At 40.1% G+C, this 20,656-nt stretch overlaps 1 protein-coding gene across 3 annotated transcripts; it reads right to left on the reverse strand.

The window, feature by feature from the left end:
- Positions 1-1,192: 1,192 nt before the first annotated feature.
- Positions 1,193-20,517, reverse strand: LOC118892426 (bromodomain-containing protein 8). 3 transcript variants are annotated; one of them, XM_036847148.1, is made up of 22 exons: positions 20,401-20,517; positions 19,230-19,326; positions 14,616-14,685; positions 13,237-13,286; positions 12,884-13,006; positions 12,690-12,770; positions 12,205-12,269; positions 11,417-11,553; positions 10,658-10,876; positions 10,126-10,270; positions 9,070-9,279; positions 8,399-8,679; positions 7,594-8,046; positions 7,190-7,283; positions 6,941-6,987; positions 5,956-6,170; positions 5,669-5,761; positions 5,404-5,472; positions 4,854-5,031; positions 3,727-3,831; positions 3,204-3,248; positions 1,193-1,573 (listed from the first exon to the last, which is right to left on the reverse strand). In XM_036847148.1, exons 1-22 carry the CDS (start codon positions 20,417-20,419, stop codon positions 1,514-1,516), a joined length of 2,856 nt encoding a protein of 951 aa, XP_036703043.1. In that variant the 5' UTR covers positions 20,420-20,517; the 3' UTR covers positions 1,193-1,513. The 3 variants fall into 3 exon arrangements, with proteins under 3 accessions (XP_036703043.1, XP_036703044.1, XP_036703045.1); XM_036847149.1 differs by lacking the exon at positions 10,658-10,876 and having other exon boundaries at positions 1,486-1,573; XM_036847150.1 differs by lacking the exons at positions 3,204-3,248; positions 9,070-9,279 and having other exon boundaries at positions 1,486-1,573.
- Positions 20,518-20,656: the final 139 nt, after the last annotated feature.

Consider the following 20,656-nt stretch of genomic DNA (forward strand, 5'->3'; position numbering starts at 1 on the left):
CCACTTCCCAATTTTTTCCCAATAATTTTTCTCAATGCCCATCCTTTATATCTGAATAAATATGATAGCCTCCTGGTCAGTTTCTCTATTCTTCATCCAACCTGCTCTGAATAGAGTCTCCCTATTCAATGCTTTACAATAGCTACCACCTCAAATTTCTCAATGTCACTCAAAGCCCTCCATAAATCAAGCTCTATTTTGTCCCCTTAGCCTGGTACCTGTAATTCACTATTCCCTAGTATGATTTCTCATTACATTAGTCTCCTTATTTCCCCCACCTCAGATGCCTATACCTTAATTTAGCTTGCTAAGCTTATAAATCACGTTCTCTACCAACCCAAAATCTATGTCCTTTAATGGACCTCTTCCTCCACAAACTTCTCCAACTTTTAGGGCTCCGTTGCTTATATCACATGCATGTTTGCAGACTGCTTTGGGAATATACTGTAATTATATTTAATTTTCTAACTCCTGGATTGATTGAACTATCACTCACAAAGACGGTATCTTCTACTTCCTTAGGATCCTAGCAAGCTTTCTAGTTTTACTTAAGCCAAAAAGATCCATGACTTCCAATCACAAAGTTCTATATCTTTCTCAAGAAGGCTCAAAATACTAGACAATACCCTATTAATCTCCATCTCTTTTTAATAAAAAGCTCACTAGTTCACTTCACTGATTTAGTTTTTATTTAGTAACAGAAGTTGGAATAAACTCAGGTGATAAACTTGATAACTGAGTTTAGCCTTCCAATAGTAATGTTAAGAATTCTAAAATACACAAGAACCCTACACATAGAAATAGAAAGGAATAATAATATACTATTCAAGAAATACCATGTGCAAAGACAGTATAAGTAGAACAAATGCCAAGGATAAAGATGCTACCTATATCCATGCTTTAATCTTCTTTAAGCAATGCCATGAACAGAGAACTCTGAAAACCTTAAGTTTTACCAAACATTAAAGAAAGGCTGAATAAGGCAGTACTTACGGCACAATGCAGTACTTTTAAACATTATAAACTCAATCTTGGTTACTTACCTTCTCTGACCTGTAGTAGAACAGTTCATATTATAAGACCACTTTCCCCCCAACAATCTCATTCCCACAAATGACAGAAGTTTCCATATAGAAGAAATCACAAGTTTCACACACACATTCACACACTCAAAGAACACACCAAAGGCTAGTTTTCTTTTCTTTCAGAGTTTATTGTGTACACATACACTTCACAGGTTTTTTTTTTTTTTTTTTAAGTCTGTACACTTCACAAGACAGTACAAACTAGCTACAATCTGCTAGCAACACATCAGGACATTAACACATCCCATGATTTTTGCCCTAAAACAGGCAATTGTGCTACTCCAACTCTCTGAGAGAGATTTTTCCAGCTCATGTCATGTGGCCCAGACACCTCCTCTTCTGTAACTTCCACTTCTGGAACTTCCACAAGCCCAAGCTCTATCTTTACTTCTATTTCATGTTCAGCTCAGTGCAGATACTCTGAGGCTTCACTTTTTCATCTTCATATCTGCTTCAATGGCACAGCGGCGCCCCCTGGTTCCCCCATCCTAGATGACAGGCAGACAAAGAAACGGAGCATGAGTGAGTTAGCTATGAGGTAAGAGAAAAGGTGCAACAAGAATGCTGGGGATTTGGTTTTTTGGGGGAAGAGGGGGGAGAATCAGCAGAAAAATCCAGGAAATGAGGGGCATTTATCTGTCTTCCCACAGAGTGGGCTAAAAAGCACCTGGTAGTAGTGTGTGAGAGGAAATGTAGGACAGAGTACCTTGCTTCTGCCCACCATAGAGGTCACTGGAGTTCACCTGGGGTCCCACAGAATGACTATGAGTCATCCCACCCAGGCCCCAAATCATGTGCAAAGGAACAGGAAGAGTAAAAGATGGGTGGGAGAGTCAGAAAGGGCAGTGGATAGTGAGATTCTTGGCTAACATACCTGTCCAGCTGTTGATCCCTATAAGAAAGGCCTTTCCTGCAGACTGACCCTGGCACTAGTTCCCTAGCACCTCCTGAGTTGTTTTCCATGAGATCAGGACAATCAGAAGGCTTCTTTCCATCTGCTGCTCTCTCCCTGCAGCCCAGCTCCTTCCTCTTGTGCAATACTTTGCTGTCTTCAATAGATAAAAGATTCTATTAACCAGCCTTGCAACAACCAGCCAATTGCTTGGGGATCCAGAGTCACTGTTGCAGGCCAGTAGGAAAGAACGGAGATTACAGTGTTCTGTCTGTGGTACGGACTAAGGCCTGTAGGTAAGGTGAGCTAGTGAACAGTTTTGCTGGGCCAGGCCATTTTTACATTTCTAACATGCAAGGACTCTAAAATTCTTAGAGCTCATGAACACAAGTTGCCTTTGAGGCAACAGTAAGTATAAAAATACCACCCTTGTATTTGTATAACACTTCCTTTTTTTTTTCAAGCCATTTTATCCTCACACCATCCCTGTGAGGTACGCTGGACAGGCACCTCATTATATCACCTCCATCACACAGATGAGGAAAACAAAGCTCCAAGAGATAATCCAGAGTTTTAAGATCATGTGGTTTTCTAGGCTGATATCCTTCCATTACATCATGACTTAGAGCCCCATAATGAACAACAAAGAGTCAGAGTATTGTTCAAATCACAGAGGAAAAGAATAGAAGTCTTTAGGCTAGCTTTACTAAGCTTATCTCTAATTCCACCAGCCACTACTGTATGTAGTGGTCACTGTTACTGAGATCTTTATCTTAAATTTTACTGAATGTTTGTGTATCAGTCATCACTCTTGCAACTTAATATTAGGGGAAAAGAAAAAACCCATGTACTGAGTATCTGTAGGTATGAGGAACACTTTTTAAAAGCCAGCTAGCAGTTGCTGCTCTGAGCAATCTTCTGTTTGTAAGAAAAGAACTGTCAAAAGGTGCACTCAAGAAATGAGGAGCAGGTGCATCCTAGATCCTTACCAATAATCCCTCATTTCAGCTCAGTGAAGTCATAAATAGTCCCTACCCAGCCCACACACACACACATGCAGAAAGACAGGAGTGCAGAAGATAGAGTTTCTTATTCGATGACTTGAATAAACAGAAGTTTAAGACATTGCCACAGTCTGCATGTTCGATTTCCCTCTGCCACCCACCCCCAGCAAGAGCTGAGAATCTCTGTGGCAACACCACCCCTTGCAGCCATTCAATACTTACAAAGAGAGAGAGAAGGAAGGCAGGAGAGCCCATGGGGACACTGTCCTGTTAGAGGACAAACAAACACTGATCAGGTTCCACGGAAACTCTCAGCTGCAAGCACCCCAAACCTCAGGACAGAGACACAAGCACCACACACACAAAGACAAAAATTTTAAAACTCAAGAATAAGAGGAAAGAGATCCAAAAGCAATCTGGCCATTATGCCTCTGGAATAGGAACTGATGGTCCCCAAATGCTGCAAGCTAAGTCATTTCTCCCACCTTGTGAGCACTCTCCGAGAGGAGATAATAATTCATGCACTCAGCTCACAATTTCTCCCATGTGACTGGGTCTTCCAGTCACAGCAGGTTTCTTCAGTGTTTGGATGGGAGCAAACAACTACCATTTAAAAATCTTTATGTCTGTATACCATTGGAATGTAGAAGCCTAGAAGTACCAAGTAGTAACATAAGGTTCCTTGGATGCTTCAAACTTCTATCACTGGAACACTGGCACACAGGCTCTTCCTTGGTCTCCTCACCTTCTCTGAAGAATCCTGTTTGCGGGTAGAATCTCTTCCTCGAAGACTTTTAGCACTGATCCCAGACTCAGATGTCTGCATAATCAACTGTGTGGCCAGGAATTGCTGTAGGGAGAAGAAACAGAGTTGGCCCTAGAGACCTGATCCATCAAGGAAAAATGAAGACACCTCAGGCTTTGTAAATAGGAGTACAGTACTGTTCTGCAAACAGCATTCAAATACGTCTTGAATGATTAGGAGTTTTAGCACATTAGGTTTTAATTCTAGTTGTGCATGCTAAGGAATCAGAAAATGCCAAATAGCTCTAATTTTTTGTTGTTGTTATAATATAGCATCAAAATCCCTATGCTCTTACTCTATAGCACAGGGAATTATACTCAGTATCTTGTAATAGCCTATAATGGAAAAGAATCTGAAAAGAATATACATAAAAAATTGCGTTGGCCAAAAAGTTCATTTGGATTTTCTTCTGTAAAATGTTATCTGAAAAACCTGAACAAACTTTTTAGCCAGCCCAATAGATATAAAACTGAATCACTTTGCTGCCCACTTGAGACCAACACAACACTGTAAATTAACTATATTTCAATTTTTAAAAAAACCCTATAAAACAAATCTCTGTGCTCTAAGAATGAGAATGAGAGAGAATAAAACTAGATGAACCAAAGCAATTTAAGTAATCAGTAAGCAATTTAAGTAGTTTGGCAAACTCTGCAGAGATAGACAACATCCCTCCAAGTTCAATATCCCAAAGGGTGCCTGGTAATGTAACTACAGGATAGAAGTAGGTTCCCTGCAATGAAAAGGATCGTCTACCATGTATATAATTCACATCACTTAAAAATATACATTCATAAAAAATATATATATATATACATTCATCATTGTACAAAAATTTTATTAAAAAACTTCAGGAAACAAGATATTTTCCCAAGAAAGGCAGAATATTCTCTCACAACTCTTTTACCAAACCAACATGAGAAAACCAACATGAATCCAGCAAGAACAAAATTGTATCTTCCTGTGTCCCTGATGGCTATTCCAAGCAAAAACCACAACACCCCTTCCTAACATCAATACAAATCCTTCTCTTGAGTATTTTAAAATTCTCAGGATCCTCAAAGTACCTGGATCTGCTCCAAGACATCTCGCTGCATTTCTACTGCCATGTGATAGACATCGTGGTCTGAGCTATTATACATCACAGCATTCTGGAACATCAGCATAATGTCACGCTGAAATTCAGCTGTGCTGCGGATCAGTCCATTTTCAATGTTTTTCTTAATAGTTGACAAATCCATAGGCCTACAAAACAGAGCAGGGGGAAATGGGAGCATAGAGGGGAAAAGGACTCCACTGGATCTCCGAATATATTATTACCGTATGCATTTCCTTATACCTTTAGTCCCAGCTGCCAGGACTCAAACACCAAGCCCTAAAACAAGTACTTAACCCCAAAACCAAATTCAGCCTGTATAATAAGTACTGAGAAAGGTAATAAAGGGGGTTAATTCTTTTAGACTCAGTGATCCAGTCAGTGAAATAATTAGTTTAGCACTTGGTCATACCTACATCAAAAACACCTGCTTTAAACTTTCTGTCTAAAGCAAAAGTCCACCAAGACTGGACAACTTACAATTCAGGCCTAGTCAGCATGCTGAATGGATCATGGCTTACCTCTGTACAATGCTGTGGTAGCCAGGTGCTATGTCATCTGTAACAGGCTGCAGGAAGACATTGGCATACCTGTCCAAAAAGAATGTGGTGCAATTACTGACTTATCCTCCAAGAAGCACAGGTGAAGGAACTTGATCTAAGCGGCTGAAGGTTGTAAGAACCAATGCCATCAGTCCTGTATAAGCGTACTCAGACTTTTTTCTAATTACCAACAATGAGGAGGAGCAGGAGAAAATGTTCCTACTACTTGGTAAAGCCCACTCACCTATGATTAGCTGCAGCTCTCCATACAAGCATGATGGCTTTCTTCCAGATTTTCTGTGCCTGAATAGCTTCCTGATCCTCACTACAGACAGAGCTGAAATAAAAGAAATATGAGAGTCCCACTTGGCATAAGTCCAAAAAAAAAAAAAAAAGAGTCCTCATTATTTTTGTCAGATGTTTGTTCCAGGCCAAGAAACAGAAGATGAAAAAGTAAGACTAAAGAAAAGATCCTCTCCTACTTCTCACCTTCACTGCCTTGACCTCAAAGAAAGAATCGCAGATACTCACAACTGTGAAGAAGCAGGGCTGCTGGGGATGGAGTCTGCCAGTGTGTGGGACTGCAGCGTAGCATTGTGTATGCTAAAGCCATCGTCACTCTCACTCACAGGGGGCTCATTATCCATTTCTGACAAATAGCCTTCTCCTTGATCTTCTTCCTTAGGCTCCTCTAGGCTGGCCGCTTCACTGACTCCATCTTCCTCCTCATCCTCACCTGGGGCATCCTTAGACATAGTGTGCTCCAGTCAACAAATGGAAAGGAGAGCAAAGCTATCCAGCAAAGCATCATTAAACATGATCTGTCTTTTGGGTTAGATCAGTTCTAGAAAATAACCTCACACTGTTTCCTGACTGAGCCCTCTATCACTTATACTACCATCTACTTACAGATACTGACTGATCAAGTAACTTAGAACCTGGACAAAGAATAAGACCCAGGATCTTTTTAAAAGGAAGAAAAAAAAAGCTACTTACTTAAGACTAAGCTAAGAGGCGTTCCTTCTTTCCCCTTGCTCTTGAGAGGAACTCTGACCCTGGGTACAAAGTTATCAAAAATAGTTTTTATTGTGTGTCTCATCTGATGGAGCAAGCTCACATCGCATTAAGTCTGTTTGTTACTACTGCTTTAGTAATTCTAATAAGAAAACTTTGGATGACTTTCTCTGAATAGTATAATAATCTGATTTCTATATGCTCTCCCTGGCTCTGATATCCCTACTCACTCCAAATCTCTCTGGATGTATCAAAGCTTCTTTGTGCATTATATGCAAAGAAAGGTCTGTGTGATATTCACAAACTCTTTCAAATAGGAAGCACCTGTTGCCACAGTACTCCCACTATGCCTAACTGTCCACTGCAGCTTTTCCCCATGCAACTCCTTAACCAGTCTCATCTCAGAGAATAATGATGCGAGTTTACTGAAATTCATTAAAAAGGTAGTGCTATAGGGAAATCTAGTCACACAGCAAGAGGAATAAAGAAAAATCTGAAATACCTTTATCTGGCTTCCAAAAATAGTCCCTGATTCTTCTTTCAATGAGTCTGCAGAGGAGAGAAAGACTACCTGAAGATTTTTCCACCTTAGCCTTCCCCTTCCTATGGACAATAGTCCCCTGCAGCTCTCCTTTCCATGCTGACCTATTCTACCTCCTCTACTTGCCCACAACCCACAAAGCCCTCAGAAGCCAAAGCAAATGATTTAAAGTTAGTTATAGAGTACATATTTCCTGGCTTTATTATTTACCTGACATTTCAAACTTGTGCTGAGTCTCTGACTCTAAAGAATCTTCAATGGGATTTGAGCCATGTGATGGAGACAACATGCTTTCAGGGGATGCCTGAAGACCAAAAAGAACAAATACCTTAAGTCCTGGTAAATCACTACAGCTCATACATTATTCTTCAATGATAATGAGACTATACAAGAAATTCTAAGTCCTCCTACCCATGTAATATGATTCTAATGGTCACCTTAATAGAACAGGGTAAGTATATATAGCACTGATCATACCTATGGGCTTTGGACACATCAACATGTCAGAACTCAGGCATGCAACAGGAACACCAAAGGCCTAAAATGTCACTTCTTACCTAAGATATAACCCTCCACCCCCCGCCCCCATCCCCCAAGCCCCCGATCTTAAATACCTCTGTCTTCACTGTTGTAATTGGAGTTTCATCGCCTCTCCTACTGGAAGCATCTGCTTCAGTAATTTCTCCAGTTGCAGTACTTCTGGGTTCCTCATTTAAGTCCTGACTCCTGAGTTCTGGTGGCTCCATACTCATGGCTGGAACAACTCCAGATACTATTTCAGCCCCTGAAATGCCTTGCTCTGGTTCTGCAGGTTCCATTTTGATCTCAACACTGGGTTCCCTGATGTCCACCAGTTCATGGATTCCTTTGCTTTCTGTTTCTTCAAAGTCCAGCCTCTCCTGCTTGACTGTCATCTCTGGTGCAGGGAGAGGTACTGGCTTGTCCCGTTCCTGCTGGATAGGATGCTCCCAGGGGCCAGGCAGGGATTGGGGATCATCATTCTCTTCACAGAATGACAGTGCTGCTTCCACTGCTGCCACATCCAGCACTTCAGGATGATCATCTACCTGTCCCATAATACATACACTGTTGAAGTCACAAAAAGAAGCCCAAGCCCCTCAATTCATTAGCACCAAACGAGATGGCCTGAATCTGCAGCTTCTCTCTCCATCTTCTCCATGTAGCAGAAGCAAGCAATGGACAGGTACCTGTCTGGTGCAAACCAGTAACATAGGAAAGGCTGGGTAGATGACTAGTATGTCAGCATCAAAGGGCTCTGGGACTACAGAGATGGAGATGGGAAGAAGCAGGAGAGTTGTTTGTTTATGTAATTCTTACTACAAGAAGCAAGGAGAGGCTAAGGAGAGAAGCCTATGTAGGACCCATGAGACATTCTTTGGGGCTTTGCTGAATAGTTACCTTGTCCTCAATGATGGCAATGATGTCCCCAACAGTCTCAAAGTCCAGCTCTTCACCTGTGTAAGACACAGCAATATCCATCTTCTCAGCCAGATCTAAATCTTCCTTCCCATCAATGCTAGGAGCCTTTGATCCTCCAGGGGCCTCTGCTACCCCTGACCGGAAACACTCTTCTTTGATAGAATTGATGATCATGGAGATTTCACTGCTATCCATGGAGACAGTCACAGTATGTGGATCCCCCACAGCCTCCATGGGAACACAGGTGTCAGGCTGACTCACTGAGTAACAGGAAAAGAAAACCATCTCAGAAGCTTATTTGGTACCAACTGCCCACCTGGAGATCACACCAAAGCTGTGGACAGATGTCAAGCACCCATACACTTAAGCTCAGTAAAAGTTATCTTACATCAGTCTGTTTTCTTCTCCTCAGTTTTATCTAGAAAGGTGAAAACACATTCTCAAGCCCATTCATATATGTACACTTAGCCCTTTTGCCCCAACACATAAATGCCCACCCATTTCTTCTCACATCCTTGTTTTTGTAAGAATAAAGACGGCACATGTCCACAGAGAACAGAAGCTGATGCTCTTGGTCACCTTTCTCTAACTGAAGCTCAAAATGAAATTTTGGATCTAGTTGCTGCTCAGGGCGTGGGTCAAGGACGCACCTGGAGCTACACTCTCAGGAGTGGAGACAGCCGGAGCAGAGGATGGTGCTGGCAGCGCAGGCATCATGACAATGGTAGCCTGGGACACAGACTCTACAGGGGGTGGCACAATTTTAACTGGAGGTTCACTGGCAACAGTAGTGAAGGAAGCAAGAGGTGTGGTGAACTGTGTAGGACCAGCTTCTAAAAGCCGGGAAAGAGTGGGAGCACCTAACAGACAAAGAGGTACACAAACGAGGTAAGAAGAAAGCACATGAGCAAGAAGCAAACAATAGCCACTTTAAGACTCAACCAAGAAAATTTTTAGTCTCAAAGGATGAAAGTAACTCCTGTGTGAAATAAGCTCATTATCTATATCCTTATTTTTTCAAACCTTACTTAAGATCTTCTGCCAAGTTAGGAATGACTCAAAGCACTAGAATACACAACTCACATGAAAAATGAGTGGTAATTTTTTAAAAAAAGGTATGAATAAATCTGTCCCTTCTACTGAAGTTAAGCATGCTATAAACCACCCAAATTTAACACCACTCAAATACCAAAATCGAATGTTTGGCATTTTTTAAAACTCTTTTTTCTTTACATTTTCTACCTCATTTAATTCTCACTACATCCTTGTGAAGTATATATATTGCAATTAATAAAAGAGGAAACTGAGGCTCAAGAATTAAGTTACCTATCCAAGGTCACAAAACCAGTGTGTGGCAGGCCTGAGACTCTTTAAGTCTAGCGTTCTAGTTCCAAATCTTGTCTGCCTATGCTATAGTCTCAGGTATCCCTAGCACCCTTCTGTGATTTTTGCACCTTCACCATTAACTTCACTATTCCTCTCAATCAGTATCTATGCTGTGGTCATCCAGGACAATCAGTATTTTGAAGATGAAATGGATTTACAATTTTGAGCACCATGTGGTTTAACAGGTAAAGTAGCTCCAAGGTTGGGCTTTAAATCTAGGATTCACAGTTGCTTAATAACAAAGCCTAGAAACCAAGGGCAGTCAATGCCATGTTCAACATCTCTAAAATAAAGTCGACAACGGAAAAGTAGTGACTTACCTGAGGCAGCTGGGGAGGCTGCAACAGTGTTGGGTGTTTGCTGCATCTCCCCACCATGTATCATGGGAAGGACCCCGCCTACCTCCAGGAGGACACCTGCACTGTTCAGGTGGCCAGAAGCCACAGCCATTTCACTCTCATTGACCTACCAGGGAAGAATAGAGGTGAAGGCTACACTCAAGCTTTCCTTTATTACCACTTCCCAAAAAAGCTCCAGCAGTTGGCCAAACTTCATGAAACTAAAAGTTAATATCCAAAGAAAATGATTTCAGACCCAAGGGAAACTCTGATTTTCAAAACTTATTGACAAGAGTTCTCTGGAGAAGAGAACCAAAATAATTATGTTTCAGATACCTCAGGACCCAAGGATACTATCAACTATTTTGTTTTGTTTTGTTTTTAAATTAACATTTAACTAGGAGAGCTCTTCCTCTTTTGAACTTTTTTTCCATGTTATATTTTAGGTCCCAGGCACTCCCTTCCAAATTACTTAATCACCACAGCTCTCAAACACCCACAGAAGTCTCCATACCAGTCTGGGGCTAGTAGGCAGGAGGCTGCCCTTCTTCAAGAGCTCTGACAGCAGAGGGGAGGGGGGTGGAGTTGCTTTCTGTCCAAGCATCTTTTTCTGGGGTGAATCATCTGTTACTGGGGTCATGGGGGCTTCTAAGGGTGCAGAGCCTGGAGGAAGGGTGTCAGGAATTCCAGGAAACGAGGTGACTGGGGTACTCGGCAAAGTCCCAGGGGTTACCTAAGAGACAACAGAGAACCTTTATCTGACTTCTCAAACTCAGGAAGGTTCCCTACTAATCTGGATGGGTTAGTGTGTCTACCTATTACTTTATTAGTCCTGAGTGGAACTGCCCAGAAACCCTCTACCCGTCTTGCTCTCAACCACACCTTTCTTCCCCACAATTTTTTCTCTTCTACTCACTCAAACCCAAAGCGACTCAACCATTCCACCCAACTTGCCTTTTATAAACTCCTTACCCACTACTAATATTATATTTACATAGACTCACCCTATATTTCAGCAGGAATTTCGTAAGACCAGTACACTTACAAGTAATTCCTTAAGTTAGCCTTTTACTTATCTCTAAAAATGTCAAAAGCCTCAATGTTTTTAGGTCCATTCTTATCTTAGAGCACAGAACATGGTAAATTATGTCTTTAGCATTCAGACCAAGAGAGGAAATTGCCTCTAAGCCAAAAGTGGTTTCCTCATCACTCAGCTCTCTGCTGGCTTACTGCCCCTTTGCTGATCAATTCCTGTGGATGGAAATATACTCACCCCAGAGGTGGCCTCTTCCATAGTGGTTGCAGTCAAGTCAGCAAGTGGATAATCACCTCCTGGGGAGGCAGAATCTATAGGAGAGCGAACCATCACAGTAGGTAACCTCCGAGGGGGTGTTTTTACTGCTTGACGGGCTAGAACATACAAAAGAACAATCTGTCTTCAAGATTAAATAAATAAAGCTAGACTCTGCTATTATATAATAAAGGACAAATAGGGATGTTACATTACTAAGGCAGCATTAAGAATCTGGATTAGAAAGCTTTCTTTACAAGTTTTTAGCCTAATTTTTCCTATGAGCAATTCTCACCCTAAGCAAACTTGTGTACCCTAAAGGTCCTTGGAGTAGGAAAGTAGTTTAAACATCCCTCAATATCCTCTTCAACAACTTAAGATTCTGCTTTCAACAAGAGGGAAAGACCTCAAAGGCTCAAAGCATGTATTCCTAGAATTACAAATGCTTAAGTTCCTCCCCTTATCCAATGACTAAGTTATTCTCAATCTTTTTACAGGCTTTGACTTCTAAAACCTTGTTTATGTTCAATATGTTAATCAGGCTTTTGTGTCTTAAAAGAACACAAGGTCTAGTGAGATCTCAGCAGAGCTCACTTTCTAAGAGTTTCTTCCTGGACATAAAGAGACGTTTTTATTCTGGTAAAAGAGAAGATGACAGAGAAAAGCGTGCAATTGGAATTAGTAGATTCTGTGTTAACAGTCTTCAACTGTCATCGTCATGCAGCAGTGTATAGTCAAATTGTTAAACAGAGTCACTAGGTTCACCTTACCCTGATAAGCCGCATCCGTAGCCTTCCTCTTTACTTCAGCTTCCTCTTCCTCCAATTTCTTTTTCCTAAAGAGGAAAATAAGGGTTAGATCCTAGCCGGCTGTAGCTCCTTCACAGTGCCCTCACAAGGAAATTTTTTTGCCAGGCTAGCACTTTCTAGAGGAAAAATCTAAAAAATAAATCTTTATCAGCAAAATAGGGAGTTTTCAGTATACTGCCTAACTACCAGTTCTTTACCCAGGCAAACTAGAGCCACTTTTAAGTTAGAACTAAGTTATGTTTTCACACTGAAATATTCTATCACATTACCTTCTAGGACTCACTACCCCCTCCCAGCCACCAGGCCACTCTGCAGCTTTCCCTTTCCAGAATCTCTCAAGTCTAAAGGGATGGCAGATGTAGGAAATAAGCCAGATTACTTAAGAAGTAAAGAGGGTAAAAAGAGAAAAAGGAGTACAGATGGAAGAACAGTATAATATAACCCACATCGCAATGTCATTGCAAAGCTCATCCAGTCTGCTGTCCATGTGCCCAGCTTGAATTAGTTCTGCATCTCTTTTCAGCCGTCTGTAGGATGAGAGGTAGGTAGACTGGGTTTTTTAATCTATTTAAAAAATTCTGACTAGTATAAGCCAGCCCGATTTGTCTCTCCCAACCATTTTGCATTCTCTGATAAGTACCTATATTTTTCCTGGGTTTCCTTTATCACTTTCTTTAGTTCCTCAACTCGCTCAGCAGTCAGTTTCCGAACAATGACATCTTCAACAGTTTCCACCACTTCTCCCTTTTCACCCCGTTTCCGTCTATGCAAAAATTTAAAAAACAAAAACAAAAAAAAGACCAGACACACACTTGAATAAGAGAACATTTTTTCCTACTCCCACTTGCTTTCTTTGAGCCTTCTCCACCATCTAACCAGAGATAATTTCTAACTTTTATCACACCATGATATAAACAGATAAAAAAACCAGACTTCCACAGTAAATATTCTCTACTAAAGAGATCTGGCTCAAGTGCCTGGCTTTGTACTCACTTTGGGGTCTCAGTGGTCTCTAGGAGCTCTGAGTACTGGGAAGCACAATGCTATGGAAAAAAGTGAAAATATGATGAGCAAGTCTGAAAAGGAATGACCTTTCAAAGTTCAACATATTAGACTAAGGTTTACACAGGGGAGCTATATTTAAGGTAGGAGTAGCTTCTAGGAGGACAAATTACTTTGCAATCAAATTAGTTCAAAATAATCAATACCATAACACAGAAAAGGAAGTCTTCTGGCCTGGAGTTTGTCTATTTGAGGAAAGACAAGCTAAGAGCCAATATTTATATTTAATATCTACTGAGTAGTTACCGTATGCAAGGCACTGTGCTAAATGCTTTCTAGGTATTACCTCAACTAAATATTTTCAACAATCCTGAATCAACTTTTATCCCTAGTTTACAAATCAGAAAACTGAGGCTCATGGTTCAAAGTTTTCAAGTAGAGTCATATTAAGCCCAGATCCATCTAATGTACAAGACTGGCCTTTTAACTGTTATGCTACACTGACAAGAATAGTTTGTAATAGTGTGGGCATACATGGATGGATTGGCAAATATTGAGAAAAAGGAAAAGTATTTTCAAACTATTCTTCATGGTACAAAAGCCTTGTGATTAAAAGGGCAGGACCTGGTCACACTGGTCAGAATGGCCATCATTAAAAAGTCTACAAATAATAAATGTTGGAGAGGGTGTGGAAAAAAAAGAGAACCCTCTAACACTGTTGGTGGGAATGTAAATTGGTGCAGCCACTGTAGAAAACAGCACAGAGATTCCTCAAAAAACAAAAAATAAAACTACCATATGATCCAACAATCCCACTCCGGAGCATATACCCAGACAAAACTATAATTTGAAAAGATACATGCAATCCTATGTTCATAGCAGCACTATTTACAATAACCAAGCTAAGACATGGAAACAACCTAAATATCCATCGACAAGTGAATGGATAAAGATGATATTCACAGACATAGAGAACAGACTTGTGGTTACCAAGGGGAAGGGGGTGTGGGGGAGGAAAGGATGGGGAGTTTGGGATTAGCAGATGCAAATTATTGTATACAGGATGGATAAACAACAAGGTGCTTTTGTATAGCACAGGGAACAATATTCAATATCCTGTGATAAACCATAATGGAAAAGAATATGAAAAAGAATATATGTATGTATAACTGAATCACTTTGCTGGTCAGAAATTAACACAATATTGTAAGTCAACTATACTTCAATAAAATTTAAAAAAGAAATAAACATAAGAACAAATAAATAAGCAAGATACTTAAAGACCAAAAAAAAAAAAAGGCAGGACCTGGAAGGGAACCCACTTCACATCTCAAAAAGTGCTCTAAAAGAACGCTTACTTGGGAACTTACTTTTTGAGAGAACCAGTCTGGAGGGCGGCCAGGTTCTGCAAAGGGCTTGATTGCTCTGCTAACTGATACCCTACAAAATTAGAAAAGCCTTATCACATACCAAATTGAAAAAAAAAGAGAGAAGGTATACTGAGAGTTCAAGGTTTAGAGTACAAACTTTGGAGTAAAAAATTGTCACTGGGAAATATTCTGGAATATGTGACTATGGAAAATGACACAGCTACTGAAAAGTCATTTTAGAGGGAAAGCGTCATTGCTAAACAGTTTTCCTACATGATGTATTTCCTGAGTGAAGTGAAGCTACTAGGACCTAGTAAAGTATCATTTGTTCATTTGGGAAAATATTTTTATGTTGATCTTGGTTCTTTCAGAAAACATCTGTCATTTGGGAAGCAATCTGTAAAATATTCCAGCCCCCCAAAAGTTATCTTCTGATCTATTAATACAGCTCTTAGGAATATAAGAAAATAACAAAAGAAGCAAGCACCAGGAAGCACGCACCATGTAGACTTGACCAGACTGATGAACAGTTAGGTTTTTCCTAAATGCCTGCAAGAGGATGTTTAACTTATGGCACTTCACCTCTAGAAAATATTAAACAACCCATAAAAATAACTATGAAATATAATATATATGGTGATACGGAATGTATTTATAACATAATATTAACTGAAAAAAGGTGACACAATTTTCTGCTATGATGCACTCATATGACTTTTTAAAAAGTTACAGGTATAAAGACAAAGGAAGAAACAGGCAAAAATGAAAATAGACTGAAATGGCTTGATGCAAGAGTGTGAAGGGGCTTCAACTGTGTCTATTTCTTTAAAAAGATCTGAAGGAAACATGACAAAATATTAAGATTTCTTAAATCCAGGTACCAGATACATGGGCACTCTGTATTATTCTCCCTACTTTTCTATGTGGCTGAAGTATTTCACAATTTTAAAAACAAAGTTTTGAATTTTGTGTTGGGATAATGGTTTCAGAGTTCTTTTCTTTTATAAAAAATTTACTTTAACATTGTTATGTGGATAGCTATCAGTAAAAACTAAAGTTTGATCCATAATTTACACTTTTTTTATACCAAGAAAAGCCCCCAAATCAAAGATTTATATATTTTAAAAAATGTAACCATAAAAGTACTAGAAAAAATCAAAGGAGAATTATTTTATAACCTCAGACTAGGCAAGAACTTTCTAATTATGTCACAAAATCCGAGAAAATTATTAATAAACTACATTTTAAAACTCTTCATGTAAAAATATTACATTAAGCAAAGCCAAATAGCAAAGTGGTTTAAAAAAATGCTCCTCAAAATAGACAAATGGCTAATCTCCCTAATATATAAGGAGCCACCCCCACCCCCCCACCCCCAGTCAAAGAGAAAGACTAATAGTCAAATAGAAAAACAGGAAAAAGCAGTTTACAGAAAAGGAAATACAAGTGGCTCTTCAACACAAGAAGATATTTAACTTCACTCATCATAGGATAGACGCAAATGAAAGATATGAGAACTATTTCAAAGTTTGATCTTATACTGTCAAAGATCAAAAATACATAACACCACATTCTACGAACCAGGCCATAGAAAAACAGGTACTATGACATATTGCCAATGGGAGTATAAATTGAAACAAATCTCTGAGTAGGGCAATTTGAAATACTCACCAAATTTTATAAACGTATATATTCTTTGACTCAATAATTCTACTTTCAGTTTATCTTAGATACAATTCATACATAACCATGCAAGGCTATATTTATATTAGCAAATGTCCATCAACAGAGTTCTAGTTAAATAAATTATGGTACTGCATAAAACAATATCATGCAGCTGTTAAAAAAAAATGAGCTAGATCTTCATATAAAGATATACAAGGATCTATAAGATACAGTACTAAGTTAAAGAAAAAAAAAGCAGCAGTGACAAGGTAAAGAACACTGTGCATAGTAAATAACCAGTTGTGTTTAAAAAAGAGGGGGGAAAAGAAAATATTTATTTGTTCATGTATACAAATTTAATGGCAGAGAAACACACAAGAAACTACTAACCCTGGGAGATACGATACAGTGATGGGAGGAAAACACTGTGTACCATTTTTTTTTTAATTTTTATTTACTTCTTCATTTATTTTTGGCTGCTTTGGGTCTTCATTGCTGCGCGCGGGCTTTCTCTAGCTGCGGCGAGTGGGGGCTACTCTTTGTTGCACTGCGCAGGCTTCTCACTGCGGTGGCTTCTCTTGTTGCGGAGCACGGGCTCTAGGTGCACGGTCTTCGGTAGTTGTGGCACACGGTCTCAGTAGTTGTGGCTCGCGGGCTCTAGAGCGCAGGCTCAGTAGTTGTGGTGCACAGGCTTAGTTGCTCCGCGCCATGTGGGATCTTCCTGGACCAGGGCTCGAACCCATGTCCCCTGCATTGGCAGGCGGATTCTTAACCACTGAGCCACCAGGGAAGTCTCAACCATTTTGAATTTTGAACCTTATGACTTAAGTACCTCCTCAAAATATAAATACAATTTAAAATTTTAAAGTTTTACTTAAGTGTTCTTCTACTATTTTTTTAATAAAAAAATGTAAGAAAATATACAGATTAGATTCTATTTCAATTCAGTTTACTTGGTATTTTGTTTAAAAATGAGTTCAGTTTATATTTGAGTTATATTTAAGTTCAATCTGAGATTTACCAAATTAGTGTGCTTCGTTTTGTCACAGGATTTACCAGCTCGAGAACAGCTGCTACCTGGAAGATCCTGGTTTCATCTTTGAAAACTTCTTTGAAAAATACATAAAATTGTATAAGTGCTAAGTGTGACCAGCAATGCTGCTTTGGTAAACTCATCTGAATGGTTAAAGTAGTAGAGATATACCATACAAATGCAAATTTGTATATTAAGTAATCTGAACACTTAAGACAATTAAAAGGTGTCCTTAGATCCTGAGGGAAAAAAGAGGGGGTAAAAAAAGGACTAATGTTAAAAATGAAAGCTTATGTCCTGGTAGCAAAAAAGACTGGAAACCACACAGAGTCCTATTTTCTGGTACTTAAAAGAAATACTGAGTGCTAAGACAATTCAATAGGGAAAGAATAATCTTTTCAACAAATACTGAGTCCTGGGACAGTTGCATACCTACATGCAAAAGAGACTCCTGCTTTACAACCTACACAAAAATTAACTCAAAATGGATCAAAGACCTAAATGTGGAGAGTCGAAAGCTGTTAGAAGAAAATATAGACGTAAACAGTTTCTTAGCTATGACACCAAAAGCACAAGCAACAGAAGAAAAAATAAACTCGTATCAAAACTAAAAACTTTTGTGCTGTACACAATACCAACAGATATCAACAATACCAAAGAAAGGCAACACACAAAACAGGAGAAATATCTTCAAATCATCTATCTAACAAGGGATTTGTGTCCAGAATATATAAAGAATTCTTAAAACTCAATAATAAAATGAAAAATAATCCAAGGGATCTGAGCAGACATTTTTACAAAAAAGACATACAAATGGCCAATAAGAACATGAAAACATGCTCAACAACACTACTGGTCATCAGGGAAATGCAAATCAAAACCACAATGAGATACCATTTCATACTCACTAGTACAGCTATAACAAAAAAAGACAACAATAAATGTTGTCAAGCATGCAGAAAAATTGGGGCCCTCATTTATTGCTGGTGGGAATGTAAAACAGTGGGGCCACTTTCTAGTTTGGCAGTTCCTCAAAAAGTTAAATAGAGAATTACAATATGATCTAGCGATTCCACTCTTTCAAGACAACTAGAAACATGTCTGCACAAAATCTTGTACACAAATGTTCATAGCAGCATTAATTATAATAGTCAGAAAAATGGAAACAACCCAAATGTTCATCAACTGACAAATGGTAAACAAAATGTGGCATACCCACACAAGGGACTATTATTTAATCAAAACAAGGAATAAAGGGGACTTCTCTGGTGGTCCAGTGGCTAAGAATCTGCCTTCCAGTACAGGGGACAAGGGTTTGATCCCTGGTCAGGGAACTAAGATCCCATGTGCTGTGGGACAACTAAGCCCGCGCGCCACAACGAAAGATCCCGCATGCTGCAACTAAGACCTAATGCAGCCAAATAATATTAAAAAAAACAAAAACAAGGAATAAAGTACTGATACATACTCCAACATGAATGAACCTTGAAAGCACTATGCTAAGTGAAAGAAGCCAGTCACAGACAACCACAAACTATATGATTCCATCTACATGAAACGTCCAAAATAAGTTATCTATAGGGAGACAAAGTAGATGAGTGGTTGGTGGGGAAGGGGTAGGGGAGATGTTAGAGAGGTAAAGAAGAGATTGTAGAATAACTGCTAAGGGATAAGAGGCTTCTTTCAGGGGTATTTAAAATGTTCTAAAATTAGACTCTAGTGATGGTCTTACAATTCCAAATATACTAAATTCTGTGAATATACTGGGTTAATTTTATGGTATGTGAACTATATCTCAATAAAGCTGTTAAAAAACAAATGCTGCTTAAAGGTTAACTATTGGAATCCACCGGTATAAAAAAAAAATACCCGACAGTTTCTAATACCCAAGAAAGCAGACATCCTAGATACCTTACCAATTTTGATCTCCACTCCTCATAACGGAAGACGCTAAACACAGCTTCTCTCGGATGGACCATGGCTCTGTAGGGCCAGTACTCAGCAGCTTATGTTCTGAAAGGAGAGAAGACTTGGAGACAACCACTGAGACACTAATTCTAAGCCCCAAAGGGAGGACTAAAAGCCTAACACAAAACATCCCAACCTGTAAGGACAAAGTGAGCCACTATCACCGAATCTTGATTTTCACCTCTCTAGTAAACACCACCACTAGGGTGATGCCTATTCATTGCATGAGAACTGCACTGAGTATATGGCAAAACATTTTTTCTTCAAATGCCATGGTTACTCTATGTTTTTTTTTTTTTAAAGAGTCATTAATTTAGAGCAGTTCTCCCCAAAGACCCAGTTTTAAGAATGCTTTATTCCAGGTACTTCCCTGGCGGTCCAGTGGTTAAGACTCCGCACTTCCACTGCAGGAGACACGGGCTGGATCCCTGATAGGGGCAACCAAGACCCTGCGTGCCCCGCGGCGTAGCCAAACAAGAATGCTTTATTCCAATTTGGACGCAAGGGCTATTTCCCAGGATTCCGAGGGCTAACGCCCCCCCCGCCCCCGCACTGCCCCACCTCCTTCTTAGCATAAACTTGTTTACTTCTCTCAGGAACACCCACTCCCCTTTAGCTGTTGGGCCTAAAAGACCTTTTCAATCCGTGAAACAGGGGGAAATGGCTGAGATGCACGAAATGCAATTTTCCCCCAGTGGCAGAAAAAGCTCACAGTTAAGATACCCCATTTCTCTTTGAGTACGGGCCTCACAAACGTTCGTCAGAAAACGACTCTTTGAGACGCCGGCCATTCCATATAGCTGTTGTGTGGACAACATGTCTGTCCACACGCCCGAGCCTCTGAGGCACCTTTTTTCCTCTCACTCCGCGGAGCTCCCAAACATACAAGGACTCCCTGAGGTGCTTCTCTCAAAACTCCGCGGCCTTACTGAAACACAAGACTCTACGCTTCTAGGCCCCCAACCGTTGGCCTTCACAACGCCGGTCGAGCGCAGGTCTCTGACGGCCCTGGGCCCTCAGGCAAATCATTGCTCCTACTCTCTAAGAGTGTGAAAGAAATCTGTTGCCTGGCCTTGGCTCTACAAACACCTTCCACACAAGAGCAGCACAATTACTTACTGCCCGTTCCTGTCGCCATCTTGGCCCCGAAGTCTCCAACCCCCGAAGGAAGACCGTCTGGTAGGGCTAAAGCCCGCGGGATTCTGGGAAATCGAGTTCCGGTGTTTGTTCGCGGTGCGTCATGGGAAATGTAGTCCCCCACCCCACCCCGCCCCAACCCCAGGATGAACAAGCGCCCTAAACTAGGTCTCCTGTGAGAGGATGGCGACTGAAGCCTAAGGATTGCCTTTAGGCTTCTTAGAAAAGAAATGCCTAG

Source organism: Balaenoptera musculus, chromosome 3 (genome assembly GCF_009873245.2).
Source record: "Balaenoptera musculus isolate JJ_BM4_2016_0621 chromosome 3, mBalMus1.pri.v3, whole genome shotgun sequence".
Lineage (NCBI taxonomy): Eukaryota > Metazoa > Chordata > Mammalia > Artiodactyla > Balaenopteridae > Balaenoptera > Balaenoptera musculus.